The 27,273-nt window shown below is 40.5% G+C and overlaps 1 protein-coding gene across 3 annotated transcripts in view; it reads right to left on the bottom strand.

Moving 5' to 3' along the window:
• ece2b (endothelin converting enzyme 2b) overlaps positions 1-27,273 on the bottom strand; it is a 154,658-nt gene that overhangs the window by 14,768 nt on the left and 112,617 nt on the right. For all 3 annotated transcript variants that reach the window (XM_080185711.1, XM_080185712.1, XM_080185710.1), the window contains exons 6-12: positions 19,291-19,437; positions 16,864-16,929; positions 14,984-15,172; positions 11,461-11,603; positions 7,023-7,137; positions 2,998-3,108; positions 818-916 (exon numbers count right to left, since the gene is read on the bottom strand). In XM_080185711.1, the coding sequence (XP_080041837.1) occupies positions 818-916; positions 2,998-3,108; positions 7,023-7,137; positions 11,461-11,603; positions 14,984-15,172; positions 16,864-16,929; positions 19,291-19,437 (870 nt within the window). The remainder of the gene's footprint in view (positions 1-817; positions 917-2,997; positions 3,109-7,022; positions 7,138-11,460; positions 11,604-14,983; positions 15,173-16,863; positions 16,930-19,290; positions 19,438-27,273) is intronic.

The following is a 27,273-nucleotide window of genomic DNA, read 5'->3' as shown; positions in this document are numbered from 1 at the left end:
CTAGATGGCCTACTCCTGCTCCTATTTCTTATGTTCTTATGTTCTCACTGTTTTCAGATGATGTTCACCAACTGGCAGCCTGTTGATGAAGACAGGATAGATTCTTGGAGAATCTTTGAGGTAACAGCTGGAGAAAAAGAGGCGATTTCTGGTGATTCTTGGCTATGATGGAAAGATAAGAATAGAATTGGATGAGGCAGCTGAATGATGGTGGAGAGACAGTTGAGTAGGATGATGCAGTTTAACCATGTTTAAAGCTGCACACAGGTCAAGAAAGACAAAGAGAGATAGTCTTCTGTTTTTGACTAAAATGTTGCAAAGAAAACTACCTTTGTTCTTTATTGAAGTAAAAGTGGACAGCTGGTAAGGTTAGATTAATACATAATATTAAAGAGATATGTTTGGCTAGTATTTCTGTAGTTTTTCAATTACAACATACTGGCTCTGTGTTTCAAAAAGTTTGAATTCTCTAGGAAAGCTGAACAATTGTGGGCAGCACGATGGCACAGTGGTTAGCACTGCTGCCTCACAGCGTCAGGGACCCAGGTTCAATTCTGGCCTTGGGTCACTGTGTGGAGTTTGTATGTTCTCCCTGTGTCAGCCTGGGTTTCCTCTGGGTTCTCTGGTTTCCTCCCACACTCCTAAGATGTGCAGGTTAGGTTGATTGGCCATGCTAAATTGCCCCTTAGTGTCAGGGGGATTAGCAGGGTAAATACAGGGATAGGGCCTGGATGGGATAGTTGTCAGTGCAGGCTCAATGGGCTGAATGGTTTCCTTCTACACTGTAGGGATTCTATGAATTTATGAGATTATGAACCTTTTCCTTAGCAGCTTGTCGGGTCTTATCATCCATCCACGTAAGCCTGTCCAACCCATCTTTAAATGCTGTTCGAATTTCATTAATCATTTCTTCTGCCTGAATGTCAAAGGAAGGAGACAATTACTCAAACTTATACCACAGGCTATATCATAAATTACACAATAGTTACAGTACAGGAGACTATTCAGCCCATAATGTCCATATTGGCTCTGCAAAATCAGCTCAGCTACTCCCACTTCCCTGCTCTTTCTCCGTAGCCCTCTAATTCTTTTCTCTTCAGATTTGTTCACAGGATGTAGGTGTCATTGGCTAGGCCAGCATTTGTTGCCCAGACCAATATTTGTTGCCTGTCCCTAATTGCCCTGGAGAATATGGTAGTGAGCTGCCTTCTTGAACTGCTGAGTCCATGTGGCGTTGGTACACCCACAGTGTAGTGAGGGAGGGAGTTCCAGGATTTTGACCCAGTGATGGTCAGTGAACGGTGATGTAGTTTCAAATCAGGGTGGCGTGTTACCTGGAGGGAAACTTGCAGGTGCTGGTGTTCCCATGTACCAACTGCTCCTGTCCTGGAGGTAGATTGGGGATTTGGAAGGTACTTTTGATGAAGTCTTGATGAGTTGATGCACTGCTTCTTGTAGATCATACACACTGCTGTCATTGTGGTGGAGGGACTGAATGTTTGAAGTGATGGATGGCGTGCCAATCAGACTGTTTTGTCCCGGATAGTGTCAAATTGTACATTGTTAGAGCTGCACTCATGCCTTTTTTAATATAAAGCAGAGAATCTCACACTTGCCTTATTAATCACTTTCTTAACTTGTCCTGACACCTTCAATGATTTACGTACTTTTAGGTTCCTCTGTTCCTGTACCCCTTTCAGCATTGTTTTGTTTTATTTATATTTCCTTTTCTCATTGTACCTACCCAAAAATATCACTTTACACTTCTCTACATCAAATTTCATCTGCCACATCTCCACCTGTTCCCCCAGCCTGTCTGTGGCCTCTTGAAGTCTATTGCTATCCCCTCAGTTTGTAATACTTCCAAATATTGTGTCATCTGCAAATTTTGTAACTGTGCCTCACATAAATCTCAGTCATTAATACATATCAAAAAAACCAGTGATCCTGATGCTGATCCCTGCAGAACCCATTACATACCTTCAGTCCAAAAAAAACTGTTCACCACTACTCAACTAATTTTGTATCCATGCTGCCATTGCCCATTTTGTTTCACAGGCTAGCTGATAATCCTGTTATGTGGCACTTTGTCCAATGCCTTTTGGGAGTCCATTAATCTCATGAACCCTCTCTATTACCTCATTAAAAAAAATGCAATCAATCTCCTGGCACCAACCCTGTATCTGAGGAGGTTTGGAACATTATGAACAATAACTCTCCAATTTTCACCCTAACTTCCCTCAGTATCCTTGAATGAACCTTATCAGCACCTGGTTTAACAGCTAAACTCAGCTGACCCTGAAACTTAAAATCTAGCTGACTTGGACTAAAACAGGAAGTGTAAATAGCACAGAGCTATTTGTGTTGAACCAAAGTCAGTCAGTTTGAAGTTTCTATAATAATCCAAGCAATTTTGTTTTAATTAACATAAATATAGTACAAATTGTCTACTGCAAATTTTGACCTTGTTTGGAAAGAAGATCCACAGTTATCAACATCATTAACTAAACACTATGCAATGCCTTAACTGGATCATAGCAAAAGTATATACAGAGATATCACATTGAGGTTGAAATCATTTGATTTCCTGGAATTTGATTCCCTTTGGTGAATAATTCTAGAATTATTAAACAGATCTATTAACATTGGGACATAAGACGAATTGACCTTTTTTAAAGGATGCTGTGAGTTGTTTTATTTAGAATGTTATTGATTGTTTTAGAAAGCCTCACATTAATGGGACCAAAAATCAGAAGTGCATAAATGTTATAATGTAGTTTAAAGTTGAATTAACAGTGTGGCAAAGGTCTGTACTCTACTTAGTACACTTTACGCACTCTCTTGAAGGTTAATGAAGTTTGTTTGATAGGTAATTTCCTGCTTGTGATATGTAATAAAATCACAAGTTTGGTTATAAAGAATGTTTATGTTCTTTTAGTTCAGAGACAATCTTTGATCAATGAGTGTTAATAAGGTTTGAAACATAAGAACACTTACAATTACTTTGCTGTCTTTGTCAAAAGTAGCTTTTACAAACAAAGCTCCCAAGGCAAATCCAAGGGTGTCATCTGTATTTCCAATGCATGTCTGCCATCGAGGAGTACAGGACTGGAAGAAATCAGGTTTTAGTATTGTTTGCATTTATTGAACATAACCTGAAATGTGTTATATGCTACTTGAACTGACTCCTACAAAAATACAATCGTGTCATTTAGAATAATTATAAATCAATGCTGATATCTCCTCATATTAAAGACTTACTAAGACCTGATTTTTCTTTTGGACCAATTTATTAACACAGCATAAATATTTTGTGATTCCCAAGTAACTCTACAAAGCTCTTCATTTCATGTTGTTAGTCAGCTCCCACACAAAGTATGAGCCAATATCCTGTGGAAGACATTCCTGTCCATTAATTTTTGTTAAAAAAATGGATATTCAATACAGCTTTGAGTTTATATTTAATTTTTCACTAAAGTGAGTAAAACAGGAATCCGAGTCCCCTTGAGCAGATAGGTCACCAGCAACGACATCAAGGTTTTCCATCATTACATTCAGGAGGTCACTAGAGGGAACATTCTTATTAAACAGTTTCTTATGGATCAGCCTTGAGCAGTTTACAATGTAAGCAGAGAAATGCAGACAAACACAAATCACAGATATTTAACAGATATCTTGCACTTGGGATTAATTTCAATTCTGATTGATTACATTTGTTCTCTGTATCCTATTCTAAAACAATGCAAGTCACCTAGCCTCCAAAAAAATCAAGCAAATTTTCACTGGCTGTATTGATCGCGCTTTAAACAGATATTGTGTTCATAGTTAACATTCAGTTAAAGCTGATAACAATGAAATAAGGCATGATAGCACAGTAGTTAGCACTGCTGCCTCGCAGTGCCGGATTCAATTCCAGCTTCGGGTCATTGTCTCTGTGGAGTTATTCTCCCCATGTCTGCGTGGGTTTCCTCCAGGTTCTCTGATTTCCTCCTACACTCCAAAGATGTGTGGGTTAGGTTGACTGGCCATGCTAAATTGTCCCTTAGTGTCAGGGGGATTATCAGGGTAAATATGTGGGGATAGGGCATGGGTGGGATTGTTATTGGTGCGGGCTTGATGGGCCCAATGGCCTTCTTCGGCACTGTAGGGATCCTATTCTATTCTAAAATAAGCCACCTCACTTAAAACTTAAATATAGATGGGATTCCGTTATAACATCCTACTCTGAAATATTGTGCCTGTAACTGTTTCTATGCAGATCAGAAAAGCGTCTCATGGTATAATCCAAAAATGCCTTTTGTATTAGACATAACATGAAATGCAGTACATTATCTCTAGAGAATTTGTGAATTCTATAACCAGCAGACAAAACAAAGCAACTAATGGGAATATTTTACATCTAAGAACAAAGGGGAAGTAATAACATGGCGCACTTTGTAGCTTAGTTCTCCAAACAGTATTTGCTTGAGAAATAGCTACATTTACAATAGATTATTTTGAAAATTTTAAGTTTCAATGGTTATTCTAATGAAAACGTCAATTTTTTAGTTGCATAAATAAACTAATCTTCAATTTAATAACAGGCTCGTAGCTTGTTTCCTGAAGTAGCATGTGGGTGGTCTATCAAATCACTTACAATTTCTGCTTGCATAGGGTAGAGTTTGGGAAAATTCTGGTCCATCAGAATGTTATCCTGGAAGGTTTTGCACAGAGTGTTCACTATCATAATGTTCAATAAATGTTAACATTCCAATAATTCTTTGAAAGCTTGAGTGTGAACAATTTCCACTATTTATTAATGACCCACACATGAAACTACAATGACTCATACATACGAAACTACATTCAATAATTCAAGCCATTATAGAAAGGATATTATGAAACTAGAAAGAGTGCAGAAAAGATTTAAAAGGGCACTACCGATTCTTGATGGATTGAATTATAAGGGGAGGCTGGATAGACTGGGACTGTTTTCTCTGGAGCATAGAAGGCTGAGGGTGATCTTGTCTATAAAATAATGGGGGGCAGAGATCAGCTAGATAGTCAATATCTTTTCCCAAAGGTAGGGGAGTCTAAAACTAGAGAGCATAGGTTTAAGGTGAGAGGGAAGAGATACAAGAGCGTTCACACAGAGTGTGGTAAGTGTCTGGAACAAGCTGCTAGAGGTAGTAGTAGAGATGGGTACAATTTTGTCTATTAAGAAGCATTTAAATAGTTACATGCACACGATGGGTATAGAGGGATATGGGCCAAATGTGGGCAATTGGGATTAGCTTAGGGGTTTAAAAAAAAAAGGCGGCATGGACAAGTTGGGCAAAGGGCCTGTTTCCACGTTGTAAACCTCTATGACTATGACTTTATGAATCAGACTGATTCACAACATATTTAAAAAAACAAAAATAAATCTGTAAATTAATACTGTGATTTTGATCCAGAATAAATGTTAATTCATGGGGACTATTTGCATAATAGCATTGCCACAAGTAGACACAGTAATCAAAAGTAATGTTTTATTGCGTACAAACCTCACTGAATATTTGGCTTTATTTTATCCATAAGAATGGCCTTGGAAAAGCAGTCATTATAATCAAGGACCTCACACACCCTGGACATACTCTCTTTGACCTTCTTCCATCAGGAAAAAGATACAAAAGTCTGAGATCACATACCAACTGACTCAAGAACAGCTTCTTCCCTGCTGCCATCAGTTTGAATGGACCTAGCCTATATTAAACTGATCTTTCTTTACACCCTAGCTATGATTGTAACACTATATTCTGTGCCTTCTCCTTTCCTTCCCCCCACTGTGTACTCTTTGAATGGTATGCTTTGTCTGCATGCAAGAAACAATACTTTTCATCATATACCAATACATGTGACAAATCAAATAAGTTGATCAGCTTGAATTCTTTGGAATACAAGTTATAAGTAAGGATCTAATAAACCACAACTCCATACACAGTGTGAGGTTCTTGCCTGAATAGTAGGAGGGGAGATTTGGGGGAGGCAGACTGCATTTAAAGACCCAATAACATTTGAGTTTGTGGTAGAGGCAACAATGAAGGCTAACCAGCTATTGGAAGAATACCTAATTGCCAGAAAACAACGCAACTATTTAAATAGCAAACTATTGGAAAGTTGCCTGGCCATTGAAGAATTTGAAGTAACCACATTGTCAACATCTGCTCTGAGATCAAACAGGATAATTTTTTTTCAATCTTTCATTTAGGTGCAGGAGCTAAACTTTTTTGATTCCTGTATTGTTATAATTGTTTTTTAATTTCCTGTTGCTTTTATATACTTGATTTAACTATTAATAAATGAGACATTGATTATCATTTGATATTATGTTCAAACTTGTGACAAGTGTCAGCAGACATCGACCAACTGAAAACAGACGGACTGACCAGCCAAGTAAACATTCACACAAGCACCAGAAATTATACATCCAAAAAGATATTGGCTACAAACCCCAAAGTGGCCATGCAATTCAGTGTAAACAGTGGAACAACAATTCCTACATCAAAATACAACAGAACAGAATATTATTCCATTGAATAATAGTATCCCTACAATGCAGAAGGTGGCCATTTGGTTCACCAAGCCTGCAGCAGCCCAGGTCCTATCCCCATAACCCCAATTATTTACCCTGCCAATCCCCCTGACACTACAGGGCAATTTGGCATAGCCAGTCAACCTAACCTGTACATTACCGGGACTGGGGAGGAAACTGGAGCACCCAGAGGAAACCTACGCAGATGCAGGAAGAATGTGCAAACACTACACAGTCGCCCAAGGCTCAAATTGAACCCGATTCCTTGGTGCTGTGAGGCAGCAGTGCCAACCACTGTGCCACCCAAACTAAACTGATGAAAATGACAAACAAGCTCAATTGACAAGTTCTGGGCCATTAGACCACAGTAACATAAGTAACATAAACTTTTACTCTCATATTTCAAATATTTAATCTTGATTTCTTCATCATTTGCTTCTCAATGAACAATCTAAATTCTTAATCTGACCTTCCTTGTACCGTACAGAGTTTCCATAAGCTTTTCTTGTGCATTTTCAAACCGCTGATCCAAGTTGGACGCTGTCTTCTGCACTAAATTCCATATCATGTAGTTGTTCAAAATGCTAAGTGATTTAAAACATTGTTAAACAATTTAATCTTCAGATACAATACTTAATATCACAAACTAAATCAGATAGCTGATTGTTAATTTTATAAAGTACATCAACATTTTCATCAAAGACTGATTCACACAGGCATTATTTAAGTATCTAACTTAAAATGTAAATGTTTTCATTCAGTTCTGTTGTTTTAATGTAAAACTCAAAATTCATATGACTCCTTCACTTAATAGGCAAATTAGACACACAGACCATGCTGTAATACATGGAATTCAATTTATATTTATGACAGTGTTTACTATCACACGACTTGATAATCTATTTCCTGCAAAATTCAACAAAGCAGCAGTTGTTTTTTAGTTTTCATTTTCAAATATCTACCTCTTCCTCTTTTAAGGTCAAATCAAATAGACAAACTCAAATTAAATTAGGACGAAGTAAAAGGGGCAGTTCCCCAAAAGGAAGGGGAACAGCCCGAACAAAAACAAAAGTACAACAGGAAACTTAAGACACATCAAATCAAAATGTGATTGTCGGGGTTTATAACGCACCCCAGCCCCTGCAGCGCCCAGCGGTCACGGAAGGCATCAACTGCGCCCACGGACACCGCATGCTCCCTCTCCAGGGACACCTGGTCACGAATGTAGCTGTGGTAGAGGGGCAGACAGTCAGGATGGACGACCCCATCGATCGCCCACTGCCTGGATCTATTGATGGCGTGTCTCGCCAGGCCCAGGAGCAGGTCGGCATCCCGACCCTCCCCTCTCCGCACCAGGTGTCCGTAGATCAGGAGCGTGGGACTGAAGTGCAAACAAACATCAGTGAAAGGTGTTGGAGAAAACCAAAAAGGGTGTGCAATCTATAACATGAAATGTAAACATGGTCCACGGACTCCACAAGGCCACAGAAAGAGCAATCTCAGGGGCCCGTGATCCGGAAGTCCTAAATAAATGTCTTGCATATTAGTTTGAACAATGTAGAATGAAAAAAGGATGATCATTCACAAAAAAAAAATCAACATAGAAAGATTCTTTGCAGGCTGGTAAACAGCAATCCTCACTGCATTTATCATCAACATTTATAATTAGAAGTAATTTAATCGACTAGACTCTTGAGCAGTAATGGAAAATACAGTTAACAATTGTATCTTTAGTTCATGGTGTATAATGCATGGCAAATGTGAATAAACACATGAAAGAAGAGATTTGGGGTGATCCATACCAACTGGGGAGCACAGTGTGAAGAACATTATCCATTCCTCACTGAAACTTGAGTTTAAAATCAAACTGAACCAACGAGTTCAAAGTTTAGTGAATATTTCACTCCATGAAAGTGGTAGTCACCAATAGAAAGGTGAGACAGGGTGGAGCTCAAACATTACATCCTCAAATTGAAAAGCTTTCTGGGACTTGGGCCTTGATCTTAATTGCCACTATCCCTCTCTGCCATGCCACCACAAAGCAAAGGATTAAGCAAATGTTTGAAATCACAAAAATCTAAATTCTGCTGCATTCCTAGCCAGCCTAATATTTACTGCCCTGATCCAGGCTTATAGTAAATGAAGGTGAACTGTGTCTCCTAACCCCTCATGGAGTCCTTGACACTCCCAGACATCCTAATCTTCAGGGAATGCTCAGCCCTCTGATCCACCATCACAAGGAAGGATTAGCAGTCCTTTCCCACCACTGATTGCACTGCAAAGCAGAAGTCTCCAGCTCTTGCAATCTCAGCACAAACAGGGATTCTCTAGCTCTTCCTATCTTTAGGTGGAAGCCAACAGAATCCAATGACAGCTTGGAGCCATTTCAACGTGCAGAATTTCTGCTCCCACTCACTGGACTGGTAGTGAATCTCCCTTGGTGTCAAATGAGAGTCTGGGAAGTTTTAATGGTTGGGTCCTCTACATTATTGCTCCAGGACTGGGCCACCTTCCCAACCCCTGTAAATACTGAAGCCCTATTGGTTCAGTATATCCCAGAATGTATCAGCAAACAGCCAGGACCCTATGGAACTGGAACCCAATGTAACTAAGAGGCAACTACATGATGGAAGAAAAAGACAAGGAAAAAGTTCTGGGAGACAACAATGTGCATAAAAGAGTGTAAAAGCACAACTCCAAATTACTCAAAATAGATGCTGCAAAGAATAATCAAGGAGAACTTACCCTCTTGGAAGAAAACGGTTAGTAATGAAAATACGGGCAATATATTGTCTTACCATTTTATACTTTGAAAGAGAAATCTGTTTTATTTCTTTTTGTGTGTATTATTAAAATTGTTTGAATATCGAGTTCTGAGGAACATTGAGAACAATCAAATTACCACTTTGTCTTGGCTGTTTCAACTTCACTAAACCCAATTAAACTACATGGCTCAAAACTGGAGCAAGACAGCACCATCTGTAGTTAATGGCTGGAGTTAAGATAGCATCAAAGAAACCAATGCACAGAATGGCATCAGAATGAGGTTACATGTCGTGAAAACATTTTACATACTTTGTGAGTCCGACCCACTCCTTACATAGGCAAACCTTAACAACCAAGTTCCCTAACATATTACATACGTTGATGATTAAACAGGTCACACTTCAAGTGCTCTGGTTTGCTCTAAAACTCAGACACTACCGCCACAGGTTTAATGTACCAAAAAGTATGCCAATGCAGGCATAAAGTATGTTGCCAGATCCTCCAGTGGAAAATTCATGCCATAATTTGCCGGAAAAACAATTAGAATATGCTGCACCAAACAGAATAGCCTAACATGGTCGGCATGGTGGCACAGTGGTTAGCACGGCTGCCTCACAGTGCCAGGGACTTGGGTTCAATTCCAGCCCAGGTCACTATCTGTGTGGAGTTTGCATGTTCTCCATGTCTGTGTGCGTTTCCTCTGGGTGCTCTGGTTTCCTCCCACACTCCAAAGGTGTGCGGGTTAAGTTGACTGGCTATGATAAATTGCCCCTTAATGTCATGGTGATTATCAGAGTAAATACGTGAGGTTATGGGGATAGAGCCTGGGTGGGATTGTTGTTGGTGCAAATTCGATGGGCTGAAATGGCCTCCTTTTGCACTGTAGGGATTCTGAAAAAAAAACTCGGAACACAATCACAGATTTGAACAGGTGCACATTTAAGGGCAATGGTTCTGATTTACTGATGTGGGGTGGGTTGCAGACTGTACAGGCAGAGTGTCCAGCTCAGATTTTATCTGAATTATGAGAGTGTACTGAAAACATGGTATTAATGGCTTAACAAATAAACTATATGATTAGGGCTGCCTTCAGCAACTGCATGTCATTTTTCATTACCAATTGTAAAACATGTTTCACACATAAACTCAAATATTCATACAAAATAAAAACAATCATGGCTATCAAAACATCTATTTTATACCTAATATGAGGTTAAATTTCAATGAAGTTCTAGAAACAATTAATTAAAATGTTATCCTTGGGTAACTTTTTAAAGCAATAGAGCATTCAATTTTAAAATTCTATCTTAGTATCTGAGTGTTGCCGGCAAGGCTGGCATTTATTATCCACCCCTATATGCCCTTGAGCATGTGGTGGCAAGCCAGATACAATTGAGCAGTTTGCAAGGCCAATTCAACCATTTTACTGTGGGTATATGGTCACATGTAGGCCAGGCCAGGCAAGACCAGATCTCCTTCCTTATGAGGGGTTAGTGAACCAGATGGATTTTTACGACAATCCGGCAGTGTCAAGTTCATTATGAATAAAACTCATGTTATTTCAAATGCATTGATTAACTGAACTTAAATTCCTTCAATAGTCATGGTGTGCTTGCAAACTAAAACAAGTGGCCTACCCACCACCTTCTAACCCACTTCCAAACTGTCTCTTAAATTACAGTGGGTGGGCAACACGTCAGTCAGCCTACCTGCACTTGGGCCTGTTGAGGTCTTGAAGTGGTCAATGCTGTTGCTCACTACTTGCAAATACCTCCAATTTGCAGTAGGGAATGAAGCATTGCTTTAAATAGGCCTCTGGCTGACACATCAGAAATTGGGCAGGTTTTCCATTGCAGCAGCCAACTGGACGGGAAGTCTATATTTGAGATCATAATAATGTCAGGGATCCCAGATCTGTTTAATGGAGGAGCAGCTGAGTTTATTCTCACCTGCTACACATTAAACCTTTTTTGGGGGTGATTTTATTTTGCATGTTTTGGCTTTCAAAACCTAATGTTTGTTAGCAAATAATTGTGCAACTACTTGCTTATTTTCTGTTGTCTTAAGATGGACTCCTTCTGATATGAATTACACAATTATACAAAGCATTGTGTACTAATGAACAAGCTATCTGCAATTACCTCTTGTCAGTATTATTAATAAGATGAGACACCAACTGCAGATATTCTTTGGCATAGACAACTACTGGTTCTGTTTCATTCAGGTCCAGAGGCGCCAGTCCAAATGATAAATAATCCAACCAATCAATGGCAGGAGCTAAATTCTGAGGGAAAGAAAGCACAAAGAAGCTTCATAATTGAAAACCTATGCGAATAGAAGCAAGTTCCTTTCCATTTTGGCAAATTACCAAGTTATCCAAAGAGAAATTAGTTTATTGGAGATAACAAATCATTCATTCTACCTTCAATAATTATTATTTTTATTTTTTATTATTATTTTAGTTTTCATCAACATACTGCAGTTATAAACAAATCTTGCCAACAGTTTATATCAGTGACTTAGATGAGAGGAGCAAAGGCACAGCAGCTGAATTTATAGATGACACAATGATAAGTAGGAAACAATATTGTGAAGATGACACATTGGGGTTGAAGACTTATATAGATATTTCGAGTGAGTGAGCAAAGATCTGGCAAATGAAGTATAATGTGGGAAAATGCGAAACTGTTCAGTTTGGCAACAAGAATAAAAGAGCAGAGTATTACTGTAACAAGTCTTTGGAGGCAGAAGTCCCTTCACCAAAATCCCTTTATTTACAATTCCAACAGCAGTACACAGAGTGCTATGAGTCAATAGTTTACGCTGGGGAGTCCCAGAGGAAATGGTTGAATACAAGGAAAAGGCTCCCTGATTGGCTCATCAATTGACTTTTTAATCAGGGACATCGTTTTGTGTTCAACAATAATGAAATCAACTTTAACTTAGGGACAACTCAAAAAGGGCAGCTCCCGAAAAGGAGGGGAACCGCCCAAAATAAAAGACAAAGCGGAAAGGAAACTCTTTAATCAGAGAATTCATATTCCAAGAGGTCAACCTCAGCGGCCTGATTGAAGTCGTTACAATTATATAAATGGAGAACAACTACAGAATCCCAAAGTGCAAATGGATCAAGCTCTTCTAGAGCATGACTTATAAAAAGTTAGTAAGCTGGAATTTTAAAAGGCTGATAGAATGTTATATTTTATTATGAGAGGAATTGAAAATAAAAATAAGTTATGCTTCAGTTGTACAGAGCATTGTTGAGACCACATCTTGAATAATCTGTGGAGTTTTGGTCTCCTTATTTAAAGAAGGATGTAAATGCGTTGGAGGTGATTCTGAGGAGATTTAATAGATGATATCTGGAATGGGCAGATTGTCTTTCATGGAAAGATTAGACAAACTGGACTGGTTTCCACTGGAATTTGGAAGAGCAAGGGGTGATTTGATTGTCCAAGATCTTGGTATCCTTCAATCTTGAAAATGTAGGCATGAAAAAGATGTTTCTTCTAATGGGTGAGTCCAGAACTTTTATTTTTATTTATTTACAGGACATGGGCATCATTGACTAGGCCAGCATTTATTGTCCATCCCTAGTTGCCATCAAGAAGGTGGTGGAGAGCTGCTTTTTCAAATCACTTTAGTCCCTGAGTTGCAGGTACATCCACAGTGTTGTTAGGGAAGGAGTTACAGGATTTTGACCCAGCAACAATGAAGGAATGGCAATGTATTTCCAAGTCAGAATCGTGAGTGATTTGGAAGGGTACTTCCAGGTTATAGTTCCCAGCTACCTGTTCTTGTCCTTCCAGATGGTAGTGGTTGGAGGCTTGGAAGGCGCTGCTTAAAGAGCCATGGTGAGTTCCTGCAGTGCATCTTGAAATAATTAAAAAACTCAAACCACTGAAGTCAGATAGATTGAAGAAGATAACCTTCACTGCATCTTACTCTTCACCGCATGACTTATATAGGGAGTGATCTGGAGGGGGTTTTACGATGGGATCACCAATCAGACCAAGTAGAAATGACAAGGAAGGATAAGGAATGAGCTGACAGCCATGTTCTGTCCTTCTGAAGAGAAATGAGACTTCTAGACTCCTGCAGCCTAGCTAAGAAAAGAAAGATGAAAGGAGAACACCAGTAATGCTGAGTTCATTGGACTGTCCATCAGGGAGTTTCCTGAAAATTTCAAAAGCTATTATGAAGTTCATTACCAACTTACTGTTTTAACGAATATCCTCAACACTCTGCAGTCAGCCATGAAATGTCTCATCATAGCAATGTATATTACCATTTACCCCCACAAATCTCATACCAAGATTATATTGTCAAATCTGGAGAATCCTCACAGAGTTCCTAGGCTAAAATGCTTTCAGGTCTGGGTGAATCATTTACTCAAAATAAATCCTGAGGCAAGGAGAAACACAAGCCGGCAAACTGACAACCCAAAGGGTTTTACAATGGCTTGTTTCTGGCGACCTTAGGTGACATCTGTTGTGTCACGCAGTTTGCTATCAGGGAAGGGACAAGCTGCATACTTACAAGGGTGACATCTTCATCACTTTTTTCTGTGGAAGAGACAAATCATCCGCACAATGTGTATTACTTTTGCTGAATGGCAGTTTTCAACGAAAGTAAAAATGGTATTCGTGCGGGCATCAGGGTTTCTTATTGATTCTACAGCTTTCATTAAGCAATAATGGCTTGCATCAGTGAAAGTAGGCAGTATTTCTCCACAGTAACATTATTTTGACTGCCTTTGGTCATTATCCAGGAAATAGCCAGGATGACTTCATTGACCACAGGGCCCAGATTATTTAAAACAAAGAGCAAATGGGTTGCTTTTAGGAGATAAGTGCCAATTTTGGCATCCATGGCTGCTGGCCCCACCAAGAAAACCCCAAGCAACAGAGAAGCACTGTAGTTTGGACCCCCCCAAGAAAAACACGTCAGGCACAATTAGAGAACATATGCAAAAGAACAATGGTAGAGGGCAATGCTTAATAAAGTATCTTCTAGAGGCTACATCAGTTACAAGCAAAGGTTGGATCCCACAGGAAATGTGAGCAAAATTAATGGGTATAATTATGTTTGCATTCCTCTTAGTTCCAATAAATTCTTTTCTCATTTGCAGCTGGATACATTGGGCCTAGGTAACTGCAGTGACAGCATGAGCCATCCAATAATTTGGAAGGTGCCTTTCAGCCCAAATGGTGTGCCTGTTTCATTGCACCTTCTACAGCAAGACTTACAACTCTGCAGCATGAAATAGAGTAGCTTTATCCACTTACTGCTCATGAGCAATTAGCCAACTTTCCTGCCGTTATCATAAATTTCCAACTTTTATTGCAAGCTGCAGCACTCAAGGACTTCTTTTAAATCCAAATATTACAGGGTTCCTTGCCAAAAATACTGACATTTGGAACATGTGACATAACATTATTGGTTTGGTACAATTAAACTGAAGCTTTTGCATGATGACTGAAGAATAACAAATTCATAACCACGCAAGAAAAGTTTCAGAATTGTGTTTCAATTTTAGGCTTTCCTGGTAATTTTATGATATCAATTTGATGCAACTTTTTCTTAGATTTCCAACTTGTTGCTGTTGTTCTGCAATGCAGCATAACATATCCAATTCAATCCAAAGCTATTGTATTTAGGTACCTGTAAATCTGAAATTGTCATCTTGTGGTATATTTTCTCTTCATCCCTACGTTCATCCTGGGGAACTGTGATATTTGCAAGAATAGTTTCAAACTCCAATATTTGCTGCATCTGAGTGTAGGTTGAATTACGTTCTCCTCCCAGAAGGACACACAGTTCAACCATATACTCCAGATATGCATTCAGTACCTATAAAACATTTGAAAAAGTGCAATACTCAAGATTAAACACATTAAACAGAAACAATTTGAACGGGCATTAGGACATCTATGAGCATATATTTTGTTGAGTCAATAATCTGGGTGTGGAGAAACCAGGGCTGATAATTTCCTCAAAGTTATTCTTGCTCTAATACCATTATTTTCCAGAAATTCAACAGAAATATTGCTGCTGTAGCTTTGGTGATGATAGGGCAGTGGAACAAGAGCAACTCCAAGAACATTCTTGGCTTAGGACCACAGTACTCTAGTTCAAGCAGCTGTACGCACCCCAAAAATGAACAAAATTAACTTAGAAGAGATGATAGATTGATCACTATTTGCAGCACAGCTCCTCATGACAGAGACAAAGCCAACAAACAGTTGGCTGCTCTCCAGGCTTAGGCCTCCTCACTGGGAAAGCTCATTTGTGATTCCACCCAAAGTGAAGTACAACACTGGTAGGCGCTTATAAGATGTCAATCCTTCTTACAGCCTCTATTCTTTCTCAGTTCGGTACGCACAGCAACATCAAAGTGCACAGCAGAGCCGAGGTGGAACTTCCAATTGGTGCTGCTGTTGTTTTTCACCAAAATAACATTGTTCCCTCACTCAATTTTTACTTCAACTTCCTAGAAACTGACCAGGAAACAGAAAGCAGTCAGGCCCTGACCACCTCTGTTGCCAAGGTTCTACCCTTATAGAGACAAAAAAGAAAAATTCCAGGGACATTATCTCAATAGCTGCTCCATCTGAACATCTGGTCAAAGAAGAGGTCCATAATAGGATAGCACAGTGGCACAATGGTTAGCATTGCTGCTTCACGGTGCCAGGGACCCAGGTTCAATTCCAGTCTGTGTGGAATTTGTATGTTCTCCCTGTGTCTGCATGGTGTTTCCTCTGTGGGATCCAATTTCCTCCCACAGTCCAAAAGGTGTGCAGGTTAGATCGACAGGCCATGCTAAATTGTCCCTTAAGTGTCCCAAGTTGTGTAGGTTAGGGGGATTAGTGGGATAAATAGGGCCTAGGTGGGATGCCCTGTTGGAGAGTGGGTGCAGACTTGATGGGCCAAATGGCTTCCTTCTGCACTGCAGGGATTCTATAAAAATAAGGGAAATTTTGCAGAAGATTATTTCCATTAGATTTCAAAATTGGTTACACAATGATAGTGTCTGCATACTAAATTCAGATTTATGATGATCCATCAGTTTCAACTCCCAGTGATGCTTTTCTCAATACTTAATGAAATTTCCAAATGGCACGGCTCATCAGGAAATACTTATTCAGCTAAATTTTACAAGTCTAATTTTACATAACCTCCTAAAACTATCTTTACGCTATATTTACATGCATAATTTTTAAAAATGTAAATCTGTAATTTGACACAAAGCTGTTTTTAAACCTCACATTTACTGGTCTATAAATTGTAAAATAATTAAATTTGGTTGGTTAGTTAGTAGGCAATTGAAAACTGCATATCAATTAAATAGTTACAACGCAAGGTAGGTCACGAATATGTAATTAGACATATGTTCAAATCTTCATATAAATTAATCTTTTAATCCTTAATCAAAGTAAATGTTTACTACTCCTTGCATCCACTTCCTCCTTTCCCTGCTGCAAAAGATCTTAAAAAATGAAACAAAAGAAGCAAAATGAAATAAATTTGCACCAAAACATTACCTTTTCATTTGCTGTTTTGTTTAAGTAGTAATCACGAGATGGAAGAAACAAGCCTGATTGATCAACCTGAAAGAGAAAATAAAAGCCACAACATTTTTCTTTTTATGTCATTCATGGAATGTGGACATCAATATATTAATTACCCATCCCTGAAAAGCCCTCAAGAAGGAGGAAGTCAGTCATTTTCCTGGACTGCTGCAGTCCCAGTGTAAGTACATCCATAAGTGCTGTTAGGTAGATAGCCCCAGAACTTTGATCCAGAGGATGAAGGAATGACAATATAATTGCAAGTCAGGGTGATGTGCAACTTTGAGGGATCCATGTCTGCTGCATTTGTTCTACTTAGGTGACAGAGGTCACCTGTTTGGAACTTGCTGTCTAAAAAGACAGTGTGATTTGCTGCAATGTGATTTGTAAATAGTACACATTGCAGCCAGACTGCCATAGTCATGGAGAGAGTGCACGTTTAAGATGGTGGACGAGGTTGACAATCAAACAGACTGCTTTTGCCTACATGGTGCGCTTTCTGTGCTGTACTCATCCAGGCAAGTGGAAAATATTCTATCGCACTGCTGACTTGTGCCTTATATATGGTGGCAAGGCTTTGTAGAGTCATACAGTGAATTATTCACTATTGAATACAGTGTCTCTGATCTTCTCTTCTAGCTTTGGTATTTATGTGGAGGTTCCAATTATGTTTCTGATCAACAATCACATCCTGAATGTTGATGGTGGGGGATTTAGCAACGTTAGCAGTTTGGTGATTAAACTCTCTCATGTTGCAGACAGTCACTGCCTGGTACTTGTCTGATGTGAATGTCACTTGACACTTTTCAGCCAGAGCCTAAAATGAAGTCCAGATCTACACACAAGCACAGATTGCTGCGTTATCTGAGAAGTTGAAGTCAGTAGTGAACATCCATACTTCTGACCATAAGAAGAAGATGTTTCTTGAAGCATTAGCTGAGGGAGGATATTAGATGGTAATTACCTAGTTTCCTTTCTCATGGTTGACTGATGGCATGAGAGCCCAGTGTTAATAATGAGGGCTCCCTCCTGACTATATACCCCTGTGCTATCACCTGAGTAGATCTGCTGGTGAAACAGGATATACCCATTTATGGTGACAGATGGATCAGATATATCAGTTGAAAGATATACTTATGTGAGTGTGACTATATCAAACTATTTTTTGACTATGCTACGGAACCCATTTGGTTCACTAATGTATCCCAGTTTTGGCACAAGTCCCCATAAGTTAGTGAACAGGATTCTGCCAAGTTGACTGGATTGGCTGTGTTTTAACATGTACTGCACCTCAATTTGATTCTTAATATTTTGTAATGATTTGTATGAGGCAAATGACTTATTAGGCCATTTCAGAGGACAGTTAATATCAACCACATTGTGGGTCTGGAGTCACATGTAGGCCCGACCTGGGAAAAAAATGGAAGATTTCCTTCCCTAAGAGCTATTAGTGAACCAGTTTGGCTTTTACAGCTGTCCAATTTTTTAACGTCATTGTTACTGAGAGTAGTCTGTATTCCAGATTTATTGAACTAACTTAATCTAAATTCTCCAGCTGCCATGATGTGATTTAAACTCATATCCCTGGATCTTTAAGCAAAAATCAATGAATTTACTAGTCCTGTAACATAATCACTGTGCTATTATACCCACTCCACTGCTAAAAGCATACTTATGGAGGTATAAAACCAATGAATCCAGGAACCAGCACACAACTCATTATAATTGGTCTTCCTGTGATACATTTGTGCATCTCTTAATTTCTCCATAACATGAGTCTTACATTAAAAGACAGGTGCAAACTCACAGTTCAATGTAATTACACCTACTAATCATCTCCATTCACTTGCTAATTATATTCAGACTAGTTTGAAAAGTTACCATGGTTTTTTGCAGGAATTAGACCATTGATAGGAAGTGTTCTGAAATAGTTATTACAGACAATAAACTCTTCCATCTTCCCTCTTAAAATGAAAAACAATAAAAGCTCTATTTCTTGAAATGATCAAGATTTATCAATAGACAAATTACGAGAAATTTCTGAGATAGACATACAAGGAGCAATTTGTGATTACGAAATTCAAGTTAAAATCCCTTGAACTGAGAGTAGTGCTTGGTCTTTCCCATCAGCAGTGATTGACAATCTGTGCTAGTAACATGGAAACAATTGGATTTAATTCATCAACCATTAACACGAGAGCTGTAATTATGAACACTACATTGCATCTTGCAATCTCCCTCTAATGAGGAAACAATTTTGAGATCAGCTTTACACAGAAGAATGGGTCATCTTAAAATGTCAAGTTTCACCATATATATTCATAAATAAATATGAATATTTACACATTTTACATATTGAGTTCTTTTTTAAACAATTTCATACACTACTAACATACATACCTGGATGACATTGCTGTTGGAACTTTTGGAGTCTGCACTAACATAGACTGTGAAAAAAGGAACTGCTCTGTATGTCCCAGAAACTACTTTTAGCACTTCCATGAAGTTGTCTTCATCCCAAGGACCTGTGATATTCCAGCCTCCTGTCTGCATTAGAGACACAAAATTATGACCTTGATTCATATTACTGATCTCTCTGATAATTGGCGAGTCTATGTTTAAAATTAGCAAAAATTCAACAAACAAGTGGAAACCAATATCTTTTTTGTTTTTAACATCCACCTTTCCTGCTCTGAAAAAGTGGGGCTAAAATTGTTTTTTTTATTGCTTTTATTGTTAAGATCTTTCAGAGCAAAATGTAACAAAGTTTCCCCTGAGCCCATCATCTGGGAGGCCCCATGCCCTACTCAGAATTCTAACTACTGCATCTGGAGTCTTCCTGCTTCCCCTTCCAGTGAACAATGTGGTATCCCTTTGACCCCCTTATATGTGAGCTTTATCGTGCAGCCTTGTCAGTGTCCAGCTTCCCTACCCTTGGTCTTCCCTCTGCCTTCCAGTGTTCATCATCCTTATCCACTTCCTTGCCCCTCTGCATGCCATTGTGAGCACTCGCCTATCCCCCCTTTCTTGCAGTCCTCCTTGCACGTTGGTGCCCATGTCTTTGTTAGGCCACAAACCAACCCCCCCTTCACCTTGCATTCTACCCCCAGTCAAACTTTGGAACTTGATTATGGGGGCTGCATAGGCCCCACAGCACAGTCCTGTACAGACAGACAGATTTGACAGAGTACTTGTTCTATGAGGATTCTTTTGTAATTACTGGACTGTTTTGGTACTGCTACTGGTGCGAGAAATCTTGAATATTCCACTCCACAAATGCTATAAATATACAGTCAATTTGCCCATGAGATTCAAATGAGGACCAATAGTCAAAATGCTTGCGGTTGCTTGCTGCACATCAAAACAGACACCCACAATTGCACTCAGTGAACACTGAGCAAGCCTCTGCATTAATCATATTTACAAACCTCGGAAAGGTGTCTGCAAAGTAATTTATTTATTGTGCAGTAATTAAACAAACACCATTATTGGAATGTTCACAACATGCAGAAAGTTCTACCATAAATTTATTTCCTTAAGAACCAAAAATCAAAGTGCTAAAATCCCAAACAAATATTTACTGATGTTTAATAATTGTAACTGTTCCTTGACATGGGAGGAAAAGAAAAACAGGATGTGTTGCATTCGTCTTTCGCCAATAGGATAAAAAAGTTGAACATTACATCCAAAGAAAGAATGGCCGAAGGCAATAATGAGATAAAATTCTGCTGTACCCACTCCTGCCCTCCTGCGTGCATTTCATAAAAATGTGCATTTGCAGACTGTATGTAATATTCTATCTTTTATTAATGAACTGCAAAATGTACAGTTGAATTTTCACCGCTAAATGTTATTCGCTGACATTCCTTTGTTATCTAGGATAATTGATCACAAATGAATCTCAGGAACTCATTTTTAAAATGGCCAAAAGTGAACTGGTCAAGTATGTGTCAACTGTAAGACAGGCCAGAAAAGAAATTAGATAGTAGTGTATATAAACGTAAAGATGAAGTAGCTGTCCATATGCTTATCACGGTAAGCTGCAAAACATATATGCAACAAATGCTATCTTAAGAGACAATACAGCAAGGAGTGAATAAAGTCAAAATAGGGTCATATAAATTATATTGCACTGAAATAAACAGAAAAAATGTACTGCAGGGAGCAATTTCCTATGATACCATCTGCTAGATATCATCTTTCCTTTAACTTGCTGGGCACCCAAGGCAATCTCTCCTCGTCTTCTTGCTTTGCTGCAGTATATCTATCAATGTCTACAAAACAATGCTGACTTACAAAAACAATTATATTAGTCATTTCTTAACATTTCCTCCTGGTCATAAAGCTGTCCACTAAACTTGAGGATAATCCCAAACCAGTGAGTGGTTCATTCTGCTCAGCTTTGGTTTGAAGCTGTGGGAAAATGTTCACTTTTCACTTTGTCAGAAGCCTTCCATTGTTTGCTGGAGCAGACGAGTGAAGGAGCAGAGAGAGATAAGATTTTACCTGTTAAAAACCTGTTTAAATAAGTTTAAAGCACTTTGTTCTTTGTAGAACTGTTTAAAGCATTTATTTTATTGTATTTACTGCTTTAAGAATTCTGAGGGAGTGGTTAGGAGTTGTGGGCCAGCCAGCTTTAAATCAGCGCCAGGTTTAAAAGGAGGCCTGGTGTAGACAGCGGGCAGCGTCTGAGCGGGCAGTGGAGTGAGAGGGAAGTAGAGTGAGCAATTAGGGCTTAATATCAAAAGGGCTGAGGAGAAAAAGGGCCAGGTGAGTTCGTGTGGAAATTTTCAAAATTACTGCAGTGAATAATGGAGGGGCATGTGATGTGTGGTTTTTGTATGATGTGGGAACTGGTGGACCCCAGGGTCCTCCCCAGTGACCATGTCTGCAGTAAGTGCAGGTTGCTGGAGGAGCTCCAGCTCAAGGTAGATGAGCTGGCCTCTGAGCTACGGATGCTGAGGCTCATCAGGGGGAGAAAGGGTGCCATTGTCAATGGGGTGCAAGTAACATCCACCCCCCCTAGACTGGCTAACTCTAAGGGTCAGGAACAAGAGGGGGCTGCTGAGAGGAGGAAGGAGGGTGGGGAGAGGAGGCCTCAGCCTCTCAAGCTGCATAACAGGTTTGAGGTTCTTGCTTCCAGTCTGGACGAGAACGAGGGAGGTGAGGTCAGTGAACAGACTGCACACGGTACAGTGATGCAGCAGGCCATAGGCAAAGAGAAGGGGAAAAGGAACGTAGTTGTAATTGGGGATAGTGGGGTGAAGGGTATTGACACTGTCCTTTGTCACAATGACAAAGTGCACAGAAGGGTGTGTTGTCTGCCTGGTGCTCGGGTCCGGGATGTCACATCTGGGCTGCAGAGGAACCTGGAGTGGGAGGGTGAGAATCCGGTCGTAGTTGTTCATGTGGGTGCCGACGACGTAGGCAAAATGCAAACTGAGGATCTGGGGAGGGAGTATGAAAAGCTGGGAATGGAATTAAAAAGTAGAACCGACAAGGTGGTCATCTCTGGGCTACTGCCTGAACCGAGTGCAGACGGGCATAGGGTTGATAGGATTAAGGAAGTGAATGGGTGGCCCAGGGATTGGTGTGGGAGGAATGGGTTTGAATTTATGGGGCATTGGCACCAGTATTGGGGTAGGTGGGACCTGTTCAGGTGGGATGGGGTTGGTCTGAACCGTGCTGGGATCAGAGTGCTGGCTAATCATGTAAAGAGGACTGTAGACAGGGCTTTAAACTAATTAGGGAGGGTGGGAGGGTGTGAGGGTAGGTGACATTGCAGGGTCTAAAGTTAAGGAGACGGTACAGGTAAGGATTGAGGCTGAGGATGTCCCAATAATAGAGGAAGTAAGGGTCGTGAGTATGGTTGGTGGCGTTCCAGCAAATAGGGCCCAGGTGAAGGCTGGGATGAAGGTGCTTTATCTGAATGCGCGAAGCATTAGGAATAAAGTGGATGAGTTGGTGGCGCAGATCGACACAAATGGATATGATCTGGTGGCCATTACAGAGACGTGGCTGCAAGGTGACAGGGACTGGGAGCTGAATGTCCAGGGGTATCAAGTGTTTAGGAAGGATAGGCAGGAGGGAAAAGCGGGGGGCGTAGCTCTGCTGATTAAGGATAGCATCAAGGTGGTAGCAAGGGATGATATTGGAGCCAAGGAGCAGAAGGTGGAATCGTTGTGGGTAGAGATTAGGAACAGCAAAGGGAGGAAGACGCTGGTGGGTGTCATCTATAGGCCCCCCAATAATGATCTGGAGGTGGGGCGGGCTGTTAACGCGCAAATAAGTGCGGCGTGCAGGAATGGAACGGCCGTGGTTATGGGGGATTTCAATCTGCATATTGATTGGTCGACCCATGTTGGAAGCGGTGGGCTCGAGGAGGAGTTCTTGGAATGCTGCCGGGATAGTTTCCTCGAACAGTGTGTGTTGGAGCCGACGAGGGAGCGAGCTATCTTGGATCTGGTGCTATGTAATGAGGCAGGTAGAATTAGGGAACTTGCGGTGAAGGATCCTCTTGGGGAGAGTGATCATTGTATGGTGGAGTTTCTGGTGCAGATGGAGGAGGAGAAAGTGGGTTCCCAGACACGTGTCCTTTGTTTGAACAGAGGGGAGTACGGTAGGATGAGAGAAGAATTGGCGAATGTGGACTGGGGGAGCACTTTGGAAGGTAGGTCTGCTGAGGAGCAGTGGAGGATCTTTAAGGAGATCTTTCTTGGTGCTCAGCGGAAATTTATTCCAATGGTCAAAAAGGACCGTAGGAGGAGAGGTAATAAGCCGTGGATAACGAAGCAGGTGAAGGAAAGTGTTAAATTAAAAGCGGAGGCGTTTAGAGTAGCTAAGAGTAGTGGGAGAGAAGAGGATTGGGAGAGGTTTAAATGTCAACAAAGAAGTTGATAAAGGAGGGTAGGAGAAACTATGAAGCTGGGCTAGCGCTTAATATAAAAAAGGATAGCAAGAGTTTTTATAAATATATAAAAAGGAAGAGGCTGGCTAGGGTGAACGTTGGTCCCTTAGAGGATGAGAAGGGGGACTTAGTGGTAGGGGATGGGGATATGGCGGAGGTCTTGAATGACTTTTTTGTTTCGGTCTTCACGGAGGAGGACGTGAATAATTTGCCGGATGTTAGAGATGGAAAGGTGGTAGGACTGGAGGGTCTCGATGACATTATTGTTACTAGAGAGGTGGTGCTCAACAGACTGGAGGGGCTGATTGTGGACAAGTCCCCAGGACCGGATGGAATGCATCTGAGGGTCCTGAAAGAAATGGCGGAGGTGATAGTGGATGCCTTGGTGGTTATTTTCCAGACGTCGCTGGATTCCGGGGAAGTGCCGGAAGATTGGAAAACGGCTAATGTTACGCCGTTGTTTAAGAAGGGTGCCAGGCAAAAGGCGGGGAATTATAGGCCTGTTAGTTTAACATCTGTTGTAGGTAAAATGTTAGAATCCGTCATTAAGGAGGAAATTGCGAGGCATCTTGAGGGGAACTGCTTGATAGAGCAGACGCAGCACGGTTTCCTTAAAGGGAAGTCGTGTCTGACAAATTTACTGGAGTTCTATGAGGATGTGTCTAGGGCGGTGGATACAGGAGAGCCGGTGGATGTGGTCTTTCTGGATTTTCAGAAGGCGTTTGACAAGGTACCTCACAAGAGATTATTGCAGAAGGTCAGGGGGCATGGAATTGGGGGTAGGGTGTTAGCGTGGATAGAGGACTGGTTGTCAAATAGGAGGCAGAGAGTGGGGGTCAATGGGTGCTATTCGGATTGGCACATGGTGACTAGTGGAGTGCCCCAGGGGTCGGTGCTGAGGCCTCAGCTATTTACCATTTATATAGATGATCTGGAGGAGGGAACCGAGTGTAGGGTGTCGAAATTTGCTGATGACACCAAAATTGGTGGAAAGGCAAATTGTGCGGAGGGTGGGGAGAGTCTACAGAAGGATCTAGATAGGCTGGGCGAATGGGCCACGAAATGGCAAATGGAATTTAATGTTGGCAAGTGCGAGGTGGTCCACTTTGGTAGGAATAATGGTAGGAAGGATTATTACTTACGTGGAGAAAAACTGCAGCAGGCGACGGTGCAGAGGGACCTCGGGGTCCTTGTGCATGAGTCGCAAAAACCCAGCTTGCAGGTGCAGCAGGTGGTCAGGAAGGCGAATGGGATGCTGGCCTTCATCGCAAGGGGGATTGAATATAAAAGTAGGGAGGTCTTGCTGCGGCTGTATAGGGCATTGGTGAGGCCGCAGCTGGAGTACTGTGTGCAGTTTTGGGCGCCGTACTTACACAAAGATATTTTGGCCTTGGAGGGAGTGCAGAGGAGGTTTACTAGGCTGATGCCGGAGTTGAGGGGGTTGAGCTATGAGGAGAGGCTGAATAGATTAGGATTGTACTCGTTAGAGTTTAGAAGAATGAGGGGAGATCTCATTGAGACGTATAAGATGATGAATGGGATGGATAGGATAGAGGTGGAGAGACTCTTCCTGCTCAGAAAGGATAGTAGGACTAGGGGGCATAGCCTCAAGATAAAGGGGGGGCGGTTTAGAACAGAGTTGAGGAGGAACTTCTTCACTCAAAGGGTGGTGAATCTCTGGAATTCTCTGCCCGTTGAACTGGTGGAGGCTGCCTCGCTAAATATTTTTAAGACGCGGGTTGATGGGTTTTTGATGAGAGAGGGGATTAAGGGTTATGGGGAGAGGGCGGGAATGTGGAACTGAGCCACGACAGATCAGCCATGATCTTATTGAATGGTGGGGCAGGCTCGAAGGGCTAGTTGGCCTACTCCTGCTCCTATTTCTTATGTTCTTATGTTCTTATGATGTCAAATAGGAGGATTCCCATAAGAAAAACCAATTGGGTGCAAGTGCAGCAGGGGGAAGCAAGTAAAAATAGAACAATTATTACAAAGGTTCAGGGAAATCTAAACAGCAGAATGAAAAACAAATCAGACAAAGCTTTTTTTCTTGGAGATTTGAAACAGCAGGTTCTACTTACTTACTTTACGGCTCAAATCAACTATCACCCACAGCTGATTCCTTAGCAATTATTTTGGGACACCCATTTTACATGGGCATCATTTGGAATTGGCAGCTGCACTTTAGGATGTCCAAAAATAGGTTGCAACCATAACTGTCAGATTTTTGCGTGTTACACCAAATATTCTACTCGGGCATCATTGATCAGTCCTATAAACCAAACATGTCTTCTATAACCACAATGTGTTTATGCTTGCCCAGTATCTAGATAAATGGCAGATAGACCCAAAGATTAAACACAAAGCTGAGCAGAGTGAACCACTCACTGGTTTGGGATTATCCTCAACTTTAGTGGACAGACTGATTATGTATTTTCTTTAACACAAATGAGGTAAATGTAAAGTAAATTTCGAGTAATTTCAATACTTTTTTATTCTTCATGATGTATTAAAACAACCAAAATACTTCCTCCTACCTATCATTCAGCATAACCTAATCCTTGAAAGTATGTTATATGAGAAAACGACCATCATATCAGTCAAGGCAGCTCAAAACCTCTCCTGGCAATCAACTGCGGACTGACTAATTGTGCTCAGGCAATTTCTAATACATTCACAACGAGAGGCTAACACCATAGGGAGCCACAGTCTTCCCAAAACCTTCAAACAAGTTTCAGACACAGTTATCAATCAAAACCAATGCTGCAGGCTATCTCAATTCTTTGATATATGTCAGATATATGAGCATATCTATTTAAGAATGTATGAAGACATGTCAGAGCAAAGAGTAACAAACTATCAATTTTAATTACATGAACAAAACTGGCTGTCATTTCCAGTATTCAGAATATGCATGCAAAACAAGTCTCAATTTGTCTGTAGTTCTCAAGTGTTGAAATAAAAAGTTTAGCCATTTAAACAATTAACATATTAACTTCTCTGTTACTAATGGAAACTCAGACACAAATTATTTGCCTACCAATTCCAGACTAAAGTGCATATTCCTGTACCATAATTATACAGCCCACAGAAACCAATCCTAGCCCCTTGTCCAAGACCTGTGAGGAGATCTTGTGAAGATCATCATGATCCTCTGCACAGTTGCGGATGTTATCTGAAATTTCCCCTGCCCAGCTGGTCAGTCCACAATCTGCAACCCACAATAAAATGGAGTTCAGAACATAACAAAAGACAAAAATGTTTCATTTTTTTACCCTATGTCCACCTCAAGTCAATTCTTAAAGTAAGTTCCAGCCTGTTTGACTAGAGATCTTACTGTCAGCATTCCTCACCCACGGAAAATTGCATGCAGTACACAGTGAGAGATCCTGTTTGATGGAACTCTGCCATTTTTTGTTTGGAAAAAGCAGGCTTGTTAATTTACTGACAAATGAACTGGTTTTATAGCTATAATT

The sequence above is a fragment of the Carcharhinus amblyrhynchos genome, chromosome 3 (genome assembly GCF_965287045.1).
Source record: "Carcharhinus amblyrhynchos chromosome 3, sCarAmb.v2.hapA, whole genome shotgun sequence".
In the NCBI taxonomy this organism is placed as follows: domain Eukaryota; kingdom Metazoa; phylum Chordata; class Chondrichthyes; order Carcharhiniformes; family Carcharhinidae; genus Carcharhinus; species Carcharhinus amblyrhynchos.
The sequence above is the reverse complement of the archived record's forward strand: the minus strand, read 5'-3'. Positions and strand labels throughout refer to the sequence as shown.